Source organism: Apiospora marii (genome assembly GCF_038362585.1).
Source record: "Apiospora marii strain CBS 49790 chromosome Unknown utg000011l_segment0_segment0, whole genome shotgun sequence".
In the NCBI taxonomy this organism is placed as follows: Eukaryota; Fungi; Ascomycota; class Sordariomycetes; order Amphisphaeriales; family Apiosporaceae; genus Apiospora; species Apiospora marii.
The window spans coordinates 2,111,122-2,129,908 of record NW_027117382.1 but is presented as its reverse complement, the minus strand read 5'-3'; the positions used below and the strand labels follow the sequence as shown (position 1 = coordinate 2,129,908).

General features: G+C 52.3%; 7 protein-coding genes across 7 annotated transcripts; 3 read left to right on the top strand and 4 right to left on the bottom strand.

Moving 5' to 3' along the window:
- Positions 1-266: 266 nt before the first annotated feature.
- Positions 267-983, bottom strand: PG985_013761 (uncharacterized protein; the record flags this gene model as incomplete). The annotated part of the gene is made up of 3 exons (XM_066833527.1): positions 267-406; positions 465-674; positions 743-983. The coding sequence occupies 3 exons, from the start codon at positions 981-983 to the stop codon at positions 267-269; spliced, it is 591 nt and encodes a 196-aa protein (XP_066678267.1).
- Positions 984-1,625: 642 nt separating this feature from the next.
- Positions 1,626-2,762, bottom strand: PG985_013760 (uncharacterized protein; the record flags this gene model as incomplete). The annotated part of the gene is made up of 3 exons (XM_066833526.1): positions 1,626-1,882; positions 1,951-2,454; positions 2,510-2,762. The coding sequence occupies 3 exons, from the start codon at positions 2,760-2,762 to the stop codon at positions 1,626-1,628; spliced, it is 1,014 nt and encodes a 337-aa protein (XP_066678266.1).
- A 500-nt stretch (positions 2,763-3,262) lies between these two features.
- Positions 3,263-3,939, bottom strand: PG985_013759 (uncharacterized protein; the record flags this gene model as incomplete). The annotated part of the gene is made up of 2 exons (XM_066833525.1): positions 3,263-3,636; positions 3,699-3,939. The coding sequence occupies 2 exons, from the start codon at positions 3,937-3,939 to the stop codon at positions 3,263-3,265; spliced, it is 615 nt and encodes a 204-aa protein (XP_066678265.1).
- A 417-nt stretch (positions 3,940-4,356) lies between these two features.
- On the bottom strand, positions 4,357-4,963 carry PG985_013758 (uncharacterized protein; the record flags this gene model as incomplete). The annotated part of the gene is made up of 2 exons (XM_066833524.1): positions 4,357-4,625; positions 4,696-4,963. The coding sequence occupies 2 exons, from the start codon at positions 4,961-4,963 to the stop codon at positions 4,357-4,359; spliced, it is 537 nt and encodes a 178-aa protein (XP_066678264.1).
- A 535-nt stretch (positions 4,964-5,498) lies between these two features.
- Positions 5,499-7,575, top strand: PG985_013757 (uncharacterized protein; the record flags this gene model as incomplete). Its single annotated transcript, XM_066833523.1, has 4 exons — positions 5,499-5,663; positions 5,725-6,634; positions 6,727-7,089; positions 7,151-7,575. 4 exons carry the CDS (start codon positions 5,499-5,501, stop codon positions 7,573-7,575), a joined length of 1,863 nt encoding a protein of 620 aa, XP_066678263.1.
- A 242-nt stretch (positions 7,576-7,817) lies between these two features.
- Positions 7,818-8,108, top strand: PG985_013756 (uncharacterized protein; the record flags this gene model as incomplete). Its single annotated transcript, XM_066833522.1, has 1 exon — positions 7,818-8,108. One exon carries the CDS (start codon positions 7,818-7,820, stop codon positions 8,106-8,108), a length of 291 nt encoding a protein of 96 aa, XP_066678262.1.
- A 1,205-nt stretch (positions 8,109-9,313) lies between these two features.
- On the top strand, positions 9,314-10,864 carry PG985_013755 (2-nitropropane dioxygenase; the record flags this gene model as incomplete). The annotated part of the gene is made up of 5 exons (XM_066833521.1): positions 9,314-9,512; positions 9,587-10,185; positions 10,267-10,352; positions 10,463-10,639; positions 10,774-10,864. Coding segments are annotated over 5 exons (1,152 nt in total), but the record flags the coding sequence as incomplete, so codon positions are not given.
- Positions 10,865-18,787: the final 7,923 nt, after the last annotated feature.

The window sequence follows — 18,787 nt, the reverse complement described above, 5'->3', positions numbered from 1 at the left end:
GCGATCATTGGGAAACACCGACGGCACTGGACTCCTTCTGTATGCACTTTCATATGCAATATGATTCCAGTCTATTAGCCTACGCGTTGGCCAAATCCACAAATCGCGCTTCGTTCTTTAATTGCGCAGTCTCAAAATGCGACCCAACTTCAATGGGATCCTGTAGTTCATGTAACCATCGTAGCTGTCAACTCCTAAGCAAGTCCCAGATCGTCCGGTTTCGCAGATCATGTTATGTTATCAATGGTTCAACTGCTCGTATTCTGTTAGCTGGCGCTGAAGTCAGTGTTGGGGGGTCTTCTTACCTTGCGCTTCTTGGAACTCTGCGACTGTGGTTCTACCTTCACGACGACGAGCTCCTTGGACTGCGCATGGACGTCCTTCTCGGTCACGATGTCTTTGCCCTCTGTTGCAGAAGTTAGTATCAACGGCGCATTGTACGTCCATGGCGTTGCTGGACTTACCGGGCAAAGCGAACGTGATGAAGCCGGTGTCTCGGGCACGATCGCCCTTGGAAAGGTGCGCGGTCAAGTCTACGGCATCGCCCTTCTTGATCGCGCCTTTGAACAGGGCCTTCCAGTCTACGAGGACATCGTCAACCGAGTTGAGCTCATTGTCAGCCAGCTTGTCCATGATCTCGTCCCAGCGGGAAGGGCCCTCGTTGGCCCAACCACCTATGAAGTGGCAGGTTAGCAAGTCCAGGACTGCGCACGATATTATTTGTCTGGGAGGAGGGACGAACCGATCAGATCAGTGAGATCCGCGACGAATCTCAAATGGAGATGCAGCAGGGAAACATTCTTGGCCGAGCCGCGGTAGCCGAAGTGGAAGTCGGTTCGGCACTGGTGCTTCAAGGTGTTGTACCATCGACCGTCGCTGAACTTGTCTCCTCGGACGTCTGCCAATGCAGCGGCCAGGTTGAACGTCGAAACGTTTGCCCGAGCCAAGCCGGGAGGCCAAGTGGCGGGCTGGTCGGGATCCATTGCGCAATTGGTTGTGTTGATGATGAGATAGAAAGAATTGGTCTTGTTTTGGTCTGGTTGGGGGTGATTGGGGGGGAGGTGCGAAGGTGCGGAAGGTATCGTGATGGGACAACGTTAGCAAAGTAACCCACGATTTGGCAAGGTACGAAAATCCATTTGTTCAAAACAAGACACTGGCATTGGTCCAGTCCTCGCCTTGGATTCCTTTGAACACGGGTACCTGTCGTGGCGAGTAGGAGCACGCCTTTGCTTCAGGAAGCTCTGATGGCCTTACGTTCCGCAAGTCACAATTTGTTCAGAACACATAGAAGGCGTAAAAATAATAATATTGTCCAGCAATACTTCCATAACGCTCGAAGTGATTAGGAAACCATGCAATTGGTGTTGCCAAATTCTATTCTGCAGTACCAATTGTCTCCATAGCCATAAGAACCTCATCCTCAAGACCCGAAGAGAGGTCTGAAAGCCGTGATGTGAGATGCACGCATCCCTACTCCCCTTTGATGATCTTCAGTCAGTTTCGACGAACTTCCTTCGTGTCGTCTCGCTTGGCATCCTGTGGCAGAGTTCAGCCATGGGGGCGTTTTACTCCCGAATAGAGGTCCTTCATCGTCAACGTATCCAGGCCATCTAGTTACGCTGTTAGCCCTGATTAAACACGTTCTCCAGTGGAACAATATACTTACTGCGGTTTCCAAAGGTAATAAACCCACTGTCCTCCATACGCAGGCCCTGGGAAAGGTGCTTCACAAGATCCACCGCTGCTGTCTTCTCCAATGCACCCGTGAGCAGTCTCTGCCAATCCACGAGAACGTCATCGGCGGAATTCAGTTCGTATATTTCCATGCGCCTGGTAACCGTAAGCCAGGGGTTATTTTCCTGATCATCGCAATCGTCATCTTGTGAGGGAACCATATGTCAGCCTTCTGGAGGAGCCAAGCTGTGAGCTGTCTCAGAAACAACTTACCAACCACTCGGTATACTTCAAAAGTAAAATTCACTTGAAGGAATAGCAATGAAACATTGCGACAGTCTTTCTCGGGGACTTTGAGATAATATGGCCAATCCTCGTCAAGTTCATATCTGCACACGCCTTTCAGGACGGTTTCGAACCAGTGATGATCATCGAAATCACTCTTCCTCATGCCCTCCAACGCTTCTGCAAGGTTGAAAGTGGAAGTGTGTGCCAGCTTCAGTCCCTGGTGCCATGTATTGGGTTTGTCGAGATCCATCCTGCCATCGCTTGGCTTAGCTGAGGTTGCCGGCGTCATCGGTGTCATGAAGGTGAATTTCGCGAGTGAGAGTTCACCACCTTTCGCGATGTAATTGATTGCATCCTGATCGGTTTTCTCCATCTTGGCTTGATCGAACATTTCACCAGCCTTGATCATGTAGTCAGCAGGGCCATTTCTGTCTCTTGAAATCTCGGCCATCATCTTCTCCCAGCTGGATTCCGGCGCGATACCGCCAACTGTGAAGCATGTCAGATCATGAACTTGGATTGCCATATTGGTGCCTTTACTTACGAACTCCACGGTATAAGCAGGTCAAGAATTCCACTTGCGCGAACAGCAGCGATACGGTCGAATTCCTGTATCCAAGTTGGAGATTGTAGCATTGCATCTGGATTTCATCGAACCAGGAAGTCTGGACATAGTCGAGGGGAAGGGTAGCCTTGAATCTCCGAGCGGCTTCAAGGAAGTCAAATTCTACCACCGTCAGGTTGACGACCCTAATGCCGAACGGCGGGTTTCCTGCGTTGAGATGTGCAGCATTCATGATTTCGAGGAGCGCTTGGCTGAGCTGTGGTGCAGGTCTGATGGAAAGATGGGGAGGTAAATTCGTTCCAGATGGAATGATGGCAAATGGGTACAATTTGTACCTGCAGGTCAGAGATCCAGGCAGGAACAAGAAAATGGACAGGCCCAGTTGGAAGGAACATTCGTGGGCAATTCACTTTCACCTCACCTAATTGTGAAAGGAATACATAAAATGGGAAGGTAGGGGGCACTGTTTAACAATATTTCTACAATGCTTGAACCCAACAGAAACGCATGCAATTGGAATCAGTCCAGATATGATCATTCAGGATCAAGCATTTTTCTAGTCATAGGATCTCATTACCGATTATTGAAGGACAGTCAAGAAGCCATAGAGTCGAACACAATTCTGCCCTCTTTGGTGAGCATCAGTACGTTTCACCGTGCACTCTTCTTGTTATCTTCTTCTCGCCGGAAGTGCGCAGACTTAGCTTCTAGCAGTCTAGAACTTTCTATTAGCTATGATGGTGTCGCACTCTGGGCGAAGGTGCTCACCTTGCGCTTCTTGTTGCCAGAGGTGGATGAAGAAGTCTCTCTGGCAATCTCGGACTCATCATCGCCATCTGCCTTGGGAGTACCTGCTTCATCCTTGATGACAGTAGCAACACTGGTCTTGGTCGCTACACGGACTGCTGTCGTGATGCTTTTCGGCATCTTCTTGCCAGGCGAGGGGTAGTATGCGATGCATGCAAGCAGCTCCTCCGCGCTTTCCTTCTCTTTGGCTTCGTAGAACATATCGCCGTGGCAGGTTCTTACATCTTCAGGCCCATTGAGCATTTCCGAGATCATGGTTGGCATCTTTTCCCATCCTGACTTCGGTCCGATATCGCCCACTTTGAAACCCTGTTAGGGAACATCTTCTTGGGAGGGGGAGAGCTTTGGTGTTTTTACATACCCACACGACGGTACAAGTCTTTGAGAAACACCACTTGTAAATACAAGAGTGAAGTGGCCGAACTTGAAGTTGACTCGGCGCACTGTTTCTTGAGGACGTTGAACCATGAATCCCGGATGTAATCATCCGGAAGTGTTTTCTTGAACTGCTCGATTGCTTCGAGGAAATTGAAAGTGAGCACTGTGGTAGCTGAGGTGCCCAAAGGCAGATCATCTGGGTCGATGGATGCCTGCTGGTCCATGATTGCACGAGGGATGGATTTCCGAACGGGCGTTGTAGACGATGTGCTTGATTGGCTACCCGATGGGTTGTAGCAGAGATCTGGGCAGAAGATAAGGACCCTTGTGGGATAAATTCTACATGTACCTGGCGATGCAATTTCAAGGCAGGAGCAAACGTCGAAGTGCAAGGGAATGTTCGCAAGCACTCCACTTTTGACCTTCAGCATTACCCGTACCTGCCCTTGGTATTGCCCACTTGACAGCTACCTGGTTCTTACTTAGGCATCCAATCAGGGCAGAGAACTGTTGCATTGCTAGCTACCTCATACCATGTTGCTGATGATCTCATCTCATCTCCATGCTCTACTCCAGCCAGCATGTTCGATGTAATGAAGAAACCTATCCCGGGTGCATTTTAAAGAGGTGTTGGTTGGAAATCACTGATCCCATTTCTGCACCTCTCGGTTTCCTGCAGGAGCAGCCGTGTTAGCCACAAGACAGGCTGTGGTGATGGTTGCTGGGCCCGTCCTGCCAGAAGTGTCGGCGCCGTATGCGAGGTATTCTAGCAAGTCCGCCTCGGTAGTTGCCTTCATTGCCAAGCTGAAGAGGTCAGAGGGGAACTGGGTGGAATCTCCGAGGCCATTGAGATAGGGTGAAATCATGCATGGCATCTTCTCCCATCCGCATATCTCTGCAGCATCGCCGCCTGTCATGGGCAATTAGCAAGTCGTCCTGTTTTTGGACTAAGCGATCCGTTTGAAGGTCCCGTTACTTACACACCGAGCGGTACAGGCCCTTCAAGAAAAGCATCTGTAGGTACAGCAGTGATACTCGATCTGATACATCGTCCCTGTCCCCGCGACCGAATTGCGAGTGCAACTCGGAGCACTGCTTCTGGAGTATCTTGAGCCATGAGTCCCGGATGTAGTCGGTGGGAAGCGTGTTCTTGAACTTGGCGATGGCGTCGAGGAAGTCGAACTTCAGCACACTGACAACAGACGTACCCAAGGGCAAGTCGCCCGGGTCGAAGAGTGGTTCGTTCATGGTGGTAATCAATGTGTCTGCTTCTCTCGGTGATGCATTCCTCTCGTTTTGGTTAACAGAGAGGTTCGTGGATGTGGGAGTGACGTGGTCGAGTAGAAGGAGGTTGGTTGGTGGTGAGCCTAACTGAATCGTAAGAGTTTTGTTTATATCAACGCTTCAATTCGTACCTTGGGCATTGGGCTAAGGCAGGCACTGAACGTTATACAGGGAAGAAAGTCCAAAATGATTACCTAGGCACTTCAGAGCATACTTGTTGCCCAAACACTTTCAAGAAAACTGGTTCGATTGCATAAGGAAGGCAGGCAACTTAAACGAGCAAACGCAACTGCGCAAACACAGGATACTGCCAGCGCCCTATATACCCTAGATATGTCGCTTACCTTACAGATGAACCTTGGAGCAACTTCTTCTTTCATGTCACCCTGCCGTAACAAGACTTGCATGCACGACCGAAAGTTCCTCGGTATTGACCCAAGCCTGTACGCCTTGGTCGCGCCTTTCAAGTACCTGACTAAACACCTCAGCCGTCTTCAACATGGGCTCCAGACAGGCCCAGTCAATTGAGTCGATCACCGAGGAGCACTTTGAGCCAATCATTCGCTACCATGAGGAGCGAAAGGTCATACCTGGAGACCCCTATGGCTGGAAGCTGCCCGGATGTGGAAATATCAGCCATTGGGAAGAGGCTCGCCGTTATAACGTAAGTAGACGATGCCATCACTCGGAAATAAACTGATGCTTACTTGCTACTGCTGCTCCAGGAATATCCAAAGTTCACCGATAGAGACTTTCGTTTCCTTGACGGGGAGAAAGCCGAAAAGGTCAAGCAGTACTTGGGTGAGATCCGTGATCGCGGTATAAACGCCGTCCTGGACGTTGGGCAGACCGTACGCAGCACCGAGGAAGAAGTTGTTGTCGACCATCATGTCGAGAATTTCAGTGTCAGAGTTATGCAGATGTGCGACGTATCCGTTGTCGATCCGAAGTCATACTGCAACGCGGCAAGGTCGCGTCGCTTGGATAACCTATCTGACCAGCGCGTGGCAGAGGCCCCGATGGGCCGCGACGTCGAGAACATGCTCATGGCAAAGCGGATGAATAGGGGCGAGGCTCCCAAGATGCCCATGCACAGGGATGGGACTGAGAACAAGAAGACTTGGTACAAGGCCATAAGATCTGAAAGCTACAACGTCTTCTGGGTTGGAACCTCGCGCGAAGAGCGGGATGCTCTTCGGGAAGAGGCACGAGACAATGCCCAACGTGATCCGGCTCTAGAGCCACTCGTCGCTCAGATTGAGAAAGAAGACAAGAGCCAGTCCAAGGACTACTTCTACCACTACCAGCGCGACCGGGCCGCGGCAGTAGATGATTCTATTTACGAACAGCCCAAGCACGACATCGTAATCGTCCTAGACAAGGACTCTGAGGTGGTTCTCACCAAGTTCAGTAAGCTGCTCGTTTTTCTCTTCCAGGCGAAGAGCGTTGAAAAGCTGGAAGACGCCGTGCGGAAGTGGACTGCGCTTCCGCCGCTGCCACTGCCCGAGACAAGTCGTCACATGGTGGATGAAATGATCCGGCTCGAGAACCCACACATGGATCTGGAGAAGGCCACCACGTTGAAGGAGGTCGAAAAGCGAGTGCAGTGTGTAGTGCACTACGGTACCTGGACGAGTAAGTGGGCTAATCTTGGGAAATATTCATCTCGGTCTGGGCCGAACTCGGTGCACCCGTTCAAACGATACTGACTATTTATCACATTGTAGTGAAAGGCCGTACCAACCCAGACCACGTTTGGAAGACACCCGATTCCAAACTCAGCACAGGCCTGCCTCGACGGAGGCTCTTGGAGGATATCCCCTCTCAAGTATTCCCCGTGTTCACGACGAAAGCCGTAGGCCTGGCCTCAGAAGCTGTTCGCTTCCTCTTCAGCACAATGGCACCTGACGAATACACCAAGTGCCTCGACGTCTACAGAGCCTTGCCGGATGACTTTAAAGTGCCCCTTTCAGAGCCAACATTTTCAACGCTGTTTGTCCTGGGAGTCAATTCGTACACACAGCGACATTCCGACAAGACCGACATCAAATTCGGCTTTGCCAGTCTTGTGGGGCTTGGCTCCTACACAGGTACGACGAGTTAATAAGAAAATAGCAGACACGCAGGGACAGCTAACACATTATGTATTAGGTGGGGACTTGTGCTTCCCCCAGCTCGCGCTGAAGCTCGGATATCAGCCAGGAGACTGCGTGATGTTCCGCGGGAGAGAGCTGGAGCACTTCGTGCACGACTGGGACGGGTACCGCATCTTCTTGCTGTTCACCAACCACCAGCCCGTGCGCAACTACGCCTTCCGGAAGCTCAGGCGGCTGCCATCGAAGCCCAATGACCCGTGGCACGAGAGAGGCCAGGCCTCGCCCGACGATGACAACGCGGGCGAAGGGAAGACAGTCAAGGTCGGCAAGAAGAAAGAGGATGAGCTGGACCCAGACGATGACGATTATTATAGCCCATGCTTGAAGGATATCGTTACTCCTGAATTTGAGGAGGTCACTGAGAGGGAGTGGCAAGGGCCCGCCATGCTCCCCAGTACGTCGTCGTCGGCTGATACGTAAAGCAATATCGGATGGGACACGGAAGGAGCACCAGAAAGTGAGCATAGACTGGGAGGCCAAGGGGGGATCGGTGGAGGTTTCCATCTGCAAGCACTAAGCATGTTTTGGAACCCCTGTGTGTAGGAAAGGACACGCCGGAGCGCAATATGGCGAGCGACCGTGTCGGAGCCGTGTACTGCCATTAGAAAGCAGGAGCTGAACGGATACTGTAGAAGATGTGAGGAAGAAGAGAAGGGCCTGCCATGAATACCGAAATCTCACCAAGATATAGCTGGTACCTCAAGCACAAACATGTGGTATACGATCGAGACGTCGAAGGCGACATCACGGACACGACCGGCCTGCACCCCGAGGTGGTGATGCGACGGGACCGCAAGGTGACGGGAAGCAGTGTGGTGGCTTCGCGCAGCGCGCGCGACCTCGAGGCGCAATTCGTCAACGATATGGTCCCAAGTATGACGAAGAAATCGCTAAGAAAGCTGATGTTGACAGCCACGGCGCGGGAGATCCGTCCTCGGGCCCGGCATAGATAGTCAGTTTGGGTGTGTTGATTCTTCACATGGCATCAGTTGACTTTGGTGAAGAAATGTACAAACAGCATGATCATCCCTACCGGAGCGTATCCCGATCCATAAGACGCGCGATGCTACATTGAGTCGAGACCTTCTTAAGCGGGAGTCCAACCCCAAACCCCCCTTAATCTCGAATGAACCATACCGGTCGAAGGGAGACATCAGAAGCGGATGCCAATTGACACGTAGATCGCTCTCTGCCGAGAGAGCCAACGAATGCAGCCACAGGAACGAAACTGCGGCTCCATTTCAATTACCTGGGATTCACTAGACTCGTGACCAGGTAACGACAGAGCTGGCACTTGCAAAAACTGCAGGTCTGAGCCGATGCGAAGCGGCCAAGTACAAGCGAGCACCAAGCAAACGTCAAGCGCTAACATTGGACGAACAGGGGAGGATCGAGCGTAAAAAAGGTTCAAGATCTTCGGGAGTCAGTGAATTAGGGTTCTGGGTGACAAGACAAGAACAAGAACAGGGCGCGCCAACCACCATGGGCCAAGGTTTCGGGGCTTACTCAGGTCTCTTCTGACATCAGGATTGAGTTTGACGTGGTGAAGTCGGGACAGACAGGCGCCAAGGGCTGGGTTCTCCTCAACCCGCGAAGCTACTTAAGAAAGAACGGCTGCACTTGTCTTACCTGACAAAGTTGGCAAAACGACGCCGGACGGAAAACAGTTGGTTAAGGTTAACCTAGGTAAGCACCCAAATAAAGCATCAATGTGTACGCGTCTAGAAGAAGGCGCCAGGTACATCGGGTGTACTTTGGAACTACCTCTTGTCAGAACCCATCCTGAATTCGCAGGAGTTGATTGATGTGATGTCAAATACGAAAAAGCTAATACCGTCCGTATTCCATGCTTTCTCGCTCCCTCGTTCCTCCCTTATGTCATTTTGTTCCAAATGACTTCCTTGCTACCTAAGCCTGTATGCATGTCGCATGTGAATTTCCATGACGAGCGAGCCGCGCTTCCGCCCGTCCACTCTGCTCCCCTCCTCCTCGGAGTTGCTCGAGTCAGCGGGTCCCACATTTCCCGTGAATGACGGCGCAGCCTTTCATTGTGACTACCGTGACTACCGTAACTACCGAACATAGCCGATTACAGAACCGACGGCGCTCCGGCACTACCTGTTGATATACTGGATACCCCGATTGACCCGATCTGACCATGTCGTTGCTACGCTTCAAGGCACTCACTCCCACGCCGGCCATCCGCCGCTTTGCCACCACCATGGCCTCGTCAACAGCACGAACGCGGATGCAGCGCTGGTTTCCCACCACGTCGTCGCCACTCATCGTCAGCGCGCCCATGGACTTTGTCACGAACGCGACCTTGGCGTCCGAAGTCAGCAAAGCCGGCGGTCTAGGTTGGTTTCTGGCGCCCACCTCATCCTCCCAATCAGACAGACAAGGTGAGACTAACCTTAAACCCTGACATCAGGCTTCATCCAAGGCGGTCGTGACTTCACTCCTGGCTGCGCCGCCCTCAGTAAACTCGACAGGGAACTCGGTCAGGCTCGTAATCTGCTCTCCGGTGTGAAGAGTAGTGAGAACACCCTGCCCCTAGGCGTCGGCTTCGTCGCCTACGCGCCGTCCGTCTCCCACTTCGCCGAGACCGCGGTCCCGGTCCTGGAGTCGTACCGCCCGGCGGCCGTGTGGCTCTTCGCGCCGGCGCCCGACCAGCCCGGGACCATCGGAGACATGATCCGGGCATTGCGGTCGTCTTCGTCCAGTTCACCCGGAGAGTGGAACGACCAGGTCAAGGTCGCGGTCCAAGTCGGCTCCGTGGCCGCGGCGCGCGAGGCGGTTCAATATGGTGCCGACATCGTCGTCGCGCAGGGCGTCGACGCCGGAGGACATCAGTGGGCCCGGGGCGCCAGTGTCGTGAGCCTGGTGCCCGAGATCGCCGACATGGTTTCTACTTCTACAGGATCGACCGGTCGCGAGGTGGCGGTCTGGGCCGCAGGGGGACTGGCCGAGGGGCGCGGCGTGGCGGCGTCCTTGGTCTTGGGGGCCGAGGCGGCGGTATTGGGGACTAGAGTAGGTTTGCTGTCTTCCCCTTTTCTTGGTTGGTTTTGGGCAAAGTTAGAGCTGACACTCGTGTTTCTTTCGCGTGCGCAGTTCATGGTCGCTGCCGAGGCAGACACTCAGGAGTTCAAGAGGAAGGCCATCCTTTCTACATCAGATGGCGGCATGAATACGGTCAAGTAAGTTCATCTTCACTCATTTGGTCTCGTATGGCCGGTTCCGGAACAAAACAACAGGAACAGTGTCCGGATTGAATTCGGTATCTGACTACTCACTACTACGACGGCAGGTCACAACTACACGATCACATCCAGGGCAACATGTCATGGCCCGATCTCTACGACGGCCGCGCTGTGGTCAACCCTTGCTATCAAGACTACGAGGCCGGCCTGTCCCTAGAAGAGAACGTGGCCAAATTCAAGGCAGCCAAAGACGCCGGCGATACCTCGAGAATGACTACGTGGTCGTAAGTTGAACAGCCCCCCATCTCATACCTCCCCTTTCCCCCCTTTCCCCTCACCAGGGGGTTCCATTATACGTTTGCCCCTCTTCCGCGTTCTACGTCCCGTTTCAGTGATCTGACACGCAGTCTGTGAACAGTGGCACGGGCGTGGGACTGATCAAAGAGAGCCTGCCGGCGGGCGAAGTGGTGAAGCAGCTTCGAGAGAGCGCGACCAAAGCCTTGCAGCCGAAGTCCGTGCTATAGAGTTTGGGCCTCCGGGGAGGGTGGCGGTGCGGCGGTCTGAGCGCCTGTCAACCATCAAGATACTACATCATGGAGGCTGTGCGTCAACAACATAGCGCGGTATTTCCGTCCGTAACCAAAAACATGAATGTGGCAATCGTCACTTCGTCGCGTGTGATTGTTGTCTGCCGGAAGTAACAGCACGGATAGCAGCAGTGGGGGGTCTTTCGCTGCCTCCCAACATATGACGCCAAAAGTCAAGTTTTTCTCTGGTTGGGTTAATTTGGCTCGGTCGCCGATCTGGCCATACGTAATGGCAACAACAAGTATATTACATACGATATAATCCGTCGTCATATTATCGCTGTTGTTATACTGCATGTTACTATAATTGTCTGCAACTCTGGGGGGCAGTACCTGCTCGGAATTAAAACTAGTGATGCTACGTTATAGCGCCAGCGACGTTTCAATAGTTGGGCCGGCTCTCTCTGCTCTATTTGCCCCAAGCGCGCCGGGCGGCCGTTACGCGGGCGCACTTTCCTCACTAAGAAGCGGGCGAACGGAGACGGGTGCGTGCCTGCCTGGACGACGACGATTAGTGGTTGCACACGTCCACGCGGACACCAGACTGCCGGGTCGTCTCTCCTTCGCGCGCGCGACAACGTGGTCGCCCTCTCGCAAGCATTGACAAATCGGGGGGCATTGACCTCTAGGAGGGCCAGGCACGCGCAGCAAGCAGCGGCAGTTCCACGGATGAGGATAAAGGGTCTCCCCCCCTCCTTTCCCCTTCTATCGGGTAAACCGAAATAGAGCCTCATCACGCCACAGCCGGGTCATCAGTCACATGCCATGCACGACACACACCTACCGTAGACACACATGTTCGCACAATGGTTCGCCGTGATGACACTCTCGGGCGAGAAGCCCGGACGTTTGGGGTGGCCGTCAGGACTCAATTGGGTCGACCGGCCCCTTCTCATCTCCGGACGCTGGCAAAGCCTGGTTGCACGCAAACACGCACACGCCACACACACACCCCAATCGCAGAAATCCCGACGATGAGACATGCGCATGCAAATAGAAATACAGAGACATTACTTTACAGCACAGCCGTTGATCCCTCTTAAACGGCTTTTTCCCGTGCTGCCATCCAGCATCCCATCCCCACTACCCACGGCAGTAAGGTTACCCGACACGAGACATGATTGACGACTTTATTCGTAAACAGTGGGCGGGGACAGCCGTACCGGGGAGAGATGGCGCACCTACCCGCCGTGTCGTCCAGCAGGTGCCACAGAAGCAGATAGGTACTACCTACTGTATCAACTGAACTGCTGGCTATTGCTGCACCAGGACAGAGACAAAAGCGGAAAACGAGGGGTCTCGGTGAAGATTCTTCCTTGCCGCTCGCAGTGATAATGGTGTATATATGTCTTGGCCGCATGCTATCCCCTTGAACGCGAAAGCGCTGCTTGCCGTACAATACTTTCAAAAAATGATCAACAAGACCGTGCGTACCTGAGCAAGGTCAGCTTGACCAATCACACACCATCCCGAGTGAGATTTACGTTTTAAACGTCATTCCGATCGTACTAAAATATCCCTGAACCGTACAGTACGCTTTTTTTGGTGACAAGCAGCGCTTTCGCGTTCAAGGGGATAACAGTTGCTTATGATCCTGGATGTGTAGAAACCAAGATGCCCGATGGAGAAGGTGGTGGCGGGATAGGGTCGCTACGAGTGGCTGGAGAAAAGCCAAAGTCAAAAACAGTACCTACACCCCCAAAGAGCCAACCAAGGTCTCGGAGCCCAGATCGCAATCCGCCGGTACGAGAGATAGGCAGATAGGCGGGGATTCTCAATACATATATCAAGCAGTACTTACCATATTGGATGCGACTCTGCATTGCATCCAAATCGCCAGCAGCAGCAGAGCAAAAAAAAGAGGTGCTAATCAAAAGCAACCAGGCTCGAATGTTACCCGTTCGTCCTTGAGCAGCGCAGGCCAATGGGCCCCAATGGAGACGCCCATCGCGACACGCTTCAACTCCCTTCTCGTGGGTGAGGTCACAGCAGGCCCACACAGCATGGCCGCAGGCATTTTAGAAGGTTCAAGGTGGAAACTATGGAATGGTACAAGTAACGTCCCGGCGCAAGTCAGTCTTTCAAAATGGAAGGGGGATCGCAACCCAGCAGATGCATTGCTAGGTATTGCATACGCACTTCCAATAGGCAGAGCAAACAGAAATCACACGCAGCCCGTAACTTTCCTTTTTTCAGTCCCGCATCCCTTCCCGCCCACCTAGGCGCGGGCGCCCCAGGGCCAACGAACGGGGACACACCTTGTTGATTGCTATAACAGTTGTGACGGGAATAATAGTTGCTGCTGAGTTTTATAGCACCCTGAGACCTGTAATAGTATTTGGCACCTTCCTATCCCTTCTTGATAGGTAGTAGTATCTGTATGTAGTCCCAATCTAGCGGCAAGCCATTCGCCCTTTTGTGGCCCGGGGCATCGTGTGGTTGAACGGGAGTCTTGGCGCCCCTACATGACTAAGGAAGTCTATCTAGTGCGCGATGTCACGCTGTCGAACCACCTTTGGCCATAGTAGTAAGACGACGATCCAGGGGAAAACCCGCCTGTGACTAGCAATACGTAGTGCTGCTTGGCAAGTACGTAGCGGTACATAAGTGCTTCAGGTTGCTTTACTCTCTGGTTTGCCCAGTCGAGCGGAAAATGAAGAACAAAAAGGAAAGACGGAAAGAAAGCAGAGACAAATCGAATGACAGAGTGGACAACGTAACCAAAAAAGAAAGGAAAGATGAAACTTTCCTTTCCAGCTTTTCTTTCTTTAGAATTATGGATTCCTCTTTCTCTCTCAGAACCTTCCACCCTCAAGGCGAGGTCATCGGTGACGTGTGTGACGATGGTACTTTACCGAGCAAGCGAGCGAACCAGCGGAGGTTGAAGTTTGGGTTCCGGGAAAGAGAGGAGTCCCCGCTACCGCAAACGTGCTGCAACCGACTAGACAGTACAGAGGAGTACACTGCAAAGTACAGCCATGTACATGGAGCAATATGACGGTAGGTAGCAGTCGCAAGACATTGAATGCGACGCTGTCCATTTGTTCATCTCAAACCCCTCAGCCCGATGACCGTATGCAACCGAACGTACCTGCTTCTGCCACGCTTTGGTTGATTCACACGTTTTTCTTTCTTCCGTCATGCTGGTGGAAAGGGGGTTTTCTCGGAACATTTGCAGATCGGCGGCCGCGGCTGCAAGCAGGCCCGATCCGCGGTTTATCTCGTGGGATATGGCAGTCGCTGTCAGCAAAATCGGATTAGTGGCAGCTGGCAAAGCACTTGTAAAGCCTGTTGCCTGGAGCAGTAGCCAGGATATCTCCGATTGATGTACTGTACTGCAGATGTACAGACATGGGATACTTACCCAGGCTGCGAGCGTCTGTGCGGCGGAGTCGCGAACAGACACTCCAATCTCGCCCGGAGGCCGATCCTCACCTCCGGTCGGAGAGTGAGGGGTCACAGTTTTTTTTTTTTGGTGCAGTGACAATGGGGTTGTTACACGAACTAACCAGTTGACGATAGTTGCCTGCTCACAACCCCTCTGCTCTGCTTCTCGTTCCTGCACGTCATCCAGCCAGAAAAACTCCTGATGTCTAGTTCCTGTCTGTCAAACGCGGCGGATTTGATTTGAAGGACAGGTAGAAATGAAATAAGGACTGTGGAGTCAAAACTTGTTCGTGTGACTGCAACTCTGTTGCAGGTTCCCAGGCCACGTGCGGCGCAGAAATTGGGACACGAGTAGGTATCGTCTGATCCGATGGGCTTGGTCGGCCGGATGAGGGCTGTTTGGCGCATACAATGGTAGTTACGGAGTAGGTACCTTGGTTGTAATCGATTATGTAGTGGGCATCTATAGCGATGCATCCTCGTCATTAGCAGGTCCAGAGTTTTCGTCCTACATCCTCCTTCTAATCGGAAATGCCAGCCAAGGACCTGACTCTTGGGAGAAAGGCCCCGGGTGTAGTGCCATCGTCGATCAGAATCGGCGATGAAGATGGTGATACTCGAAATGCACCTCACTCTTGGTAAGAAATGTGTTACACAGCTTCATCATCGTCGTTAATCTCCTTGACTAGCCAGTCGGCGTTGGGTGTCTTGACGCTATCGTCTCTGACCGCCTGATTTCAGCGTTGCAGTTCAGGCATGCGGCGCAGCAATTAAGTATGTATGTAGGACCTGCCCGGCAGTGGTCACACACGCGGTCGGCCATTTGGCTCACTTAACCCCACCAACCGGTGTCCTTTCGCGTTCGATACTCTTCTTGTGTTCACTGAGAAATCTCAGCGAAAGGAACGAGATGCCCCTCCTTCCTGCGTGCTTATGTACACGGCGTGTCCGGCTATGCATGATGCCCTTGGTTTCATCGGTCATCCTAGAAACACATCCTGCCGGTTGCCAGCATGGAGAGTCTCGAGTCTCTTCTTGGAGAGTATATCGTATCGATTAGAAGGGTTGCCGATTTCTCGCGTCTAGACCCTCCAATGCGGCTCGATTGTCGAGAACCAAGTTGACGGAGCCTCATTTGGAATTGTTAATAGGACGGAGCATCTAGCCTAGGCTACGTGCTAGTGAGTAATCGCCAGGAGCCCCGCCAAATACAGTTCATCCGATCGGCTGCTCCGCTGTCGTGGTGGCAGGGCACAGCTTTGCTGATACGGCCAACGCTTGATCGACTGTGACCAGGAGATAGCTCCCATATACGGAGTAGGTATTGCTCAAAACAAGCGCTTGGCCGATATCTGATGGCACTTTGTGCTTATTCAATCTTGCTGTGAGATGAAGCTTGTTTGACTCGGGAGACGGCTCGCATGACCTGATCTTGTCCTAATTTCGGATAGCAGCACAAGACTAGACGACGCCAAGTCTAAACTACAGTGACAGCTTGGGCTTAGTAATGCTCCGCGCAAGCCGCTATTGAACATAGCGGGTAGCCCGGCTTCTAGAAAGAAGTTCGCCGTGTCACATACATAGGTTATGTAGAGTTGACATGGACTTCCAATCAGTATTTTCAACGCTTGCGCACATATTGGTGTGTGTCTGATGCGCACTCGGGTCCCATGTTGCATGCCGCGACACACAAGGCCACTGGTAGTCTTTTCTCACTGTTGCTGAGATGGCAGCCTCACCATCACTGGAAGGTGTCAACGCCCACGTCAGACGTTGCAGATGTTGCCGACATGGAAGAATTTCGCGCCTATACGGTTGAAGGTATTTTCGCCAGGCGAATCTCCCACGCAGCGCCCGGTAGTATACCAAGCCGTCATTGGTGAGACAAACATGATCAGGCGAAACCAGTGGAGGGCAGTGAGGTCCAGCACCCCGCGCGGTGTTAAACACCGTCTCCATGACATACCATGGTCTGGATTCTGGGTAGCATTTCCATGCTGTGCTCAAGAGTCCAAGCTAGGAAGTTATAGGAGAAAACTGTTTGTCTGCGCCAAGGTATGCCGGAGCCAACGGATCTCCATCTAGCATATCATACCATGACAGATAAGATCTCCGAATCCAGACGTGAAACACGGCTTGGGGGAATTTGGCGGCAGATCTGAGATCAGGCAAGATCCAATTGCCCGCCATGTTTCGTATTATAGAAAGCGCTGGAAAATGACCTCGAGGTATTTTTTTACTGTAGGGACCAGCTTCTCAACTTCCACCGCGCGGAGTCAGTTAATATGTGAAAACAGTTTGGTGTAGAGGTGGTGGGTGGCGTGTTCTTTTCGTTCGGAAACGGAGGTACACCACGAAACGAGGGGCCGAGTCTGTGAAGCTGTGGTGCTGTGGTGCTGTTTCTGTACGAGACACCAATATGACCGGTCAAGTAGTATTTTTGTTGGAATGCATGTCAGATTTCGACAATCGTCCCGAGCAATCCCCACTGTTTAGTGGTCCTCTCCTCTCGGGTTGCAGGGCACATCCAGTCTTCGACGCACGCCCTGGGTTACTGTTCCGACCTCACCGACGCATGCAGTTGCAGCATCACTTACGAGTGATGATTGTGAGGTCACGATCGGGGGACGTAGGACTACTGGATTCTTCGGCAGGTTGACGTTCTCCGGGTTCCGATTGAGAGACGACAGGTCAGACCAGACATAATTGCAGGTTGGGGACACTGCATGTTGCAGGTGCACATGAAAGGACAGCTGCCACCTGCGGGCTTGGTCACCAACAGCCACAGCGCTGCAGACTTGTTTGAAGCTTGCCGTTTCTCTGACTGGTCCCTGATCGCTGGACCAGCTTCCGATTTGCTGAGAGTGGAAGCATCCACAGACACTGTTGGGGCTAACGCCGATGTCTCACAAAGAACTTGACTAGCAACCCTTGTTGACAGTGAAGGCAGCTTGGAGATAGCAGATGGAGATGAAGTCTGAGCATGCAAAGGCAAGGCCACCGGGTGAGGGGTGAGGGGGTGCACACACCCATGGTAGTGTTTGTTGCGCGCGAGATGAATGTTACACGAGTGCCTTCTTTGACCCGTCCACCTCTAATATCAATCGGTGATAATCATAATACATCGTATATTGATAGGTCGGCTCTCGCAAAGCAGGTAGGTGGCAGGGACATACATATTTGCTTCTTTGTTTGCCGACTTGGAAGTCTCGTCCCGCTCCGCAAAGGTGGGGGTGGGCTGACATACTCCGCAATAGCGTGTGGTAAGGAAGGTTAAGCAGGCTCACGGTGCAGGTTGTCAGTCACCGTGCTTGATAACTCGCAATATCTACCTACATGCACATAGCTGACCTAGCCGGTGACGACAAGGTACCCGCAGATAAACCGCTGCACCTGTAACAAACAGCACTTGAGAACGGGTGGCCTGACAGGTGAATGTAGACCAACAGACCCCTCCCAGCCACAGACAGGATTGATGCGGGGAGATGAGGCCCGCACCCGATGGGTTGTTGCGCTCTATCCTCTGGACGATGGTAGTGATAGAAAATGGACTTCGCGAGGGGTTGTATGTTGTATGAGCTCAATACCATCATGTTGGTAGGAAGTATTAAGTACATATCCAAAACATGCCGCGAACGTCGCACTGCGGCAGTCCCGTTTGCATATGCTGTTCTTACAATCAGGTGTTGGTAAATGGAACAATTTATCTGCATGACCTGATGTAAGTGATCATTCAAGCAGGCACCTCCTATAAACACCCGGGGCATTGAGCAATACGAGCAAAAGCACGACTCGAACAGCATTGAAGACAGTGATCGTATTCCATGATAGCTACAACCCACCCTGGACAGAGTTTACGTCGCCGGAAGCTTCCAGTGTAAGCGATTATGCAGCCTACCGCGCATTTACAGGACGAGATTGCAGCTGAGTCGCCGCCAGGGAACCCAGGACGACTTTTGTTTCTTTTGACCAACTTAGATACGGATAATTGCAAGCAGCGGCTCAACTAAACTCAAGTATGGAGTACAGTACCATGGCAAGAACGAACAACAAACAGCTTAATACCTATTTCTGCTTCAAGGGTCACATATTCCCAATACGCACAGCTCCATCTGTAGCCAGGAAGTGCAACATACGATTTTGCCCCAGGAGTCCAGCCTACGAAGACGTGACGTACATACTTCCACGTTTATCCATATCCCCATCCAGGAAACAATATATTGGCCTCAAAAGTTCGGTGCATATAGTGCATAAACCTCACTTGACCCATTCTGCTATGGTGGCGGTTATGTAACCCCGCCCAAAGAGCTGGAGGGTTTCTGTCGACGCCACGTGCGACCTGTCAGTCAGAGTGCTAATAATGGATACCTATCTACACACATTAGGTGCATATAGAGCCATCGACGTCGAATGACTGTGCCCATCGTCGGCCTTGGTCCTACTTCTAGAGCAGGTATG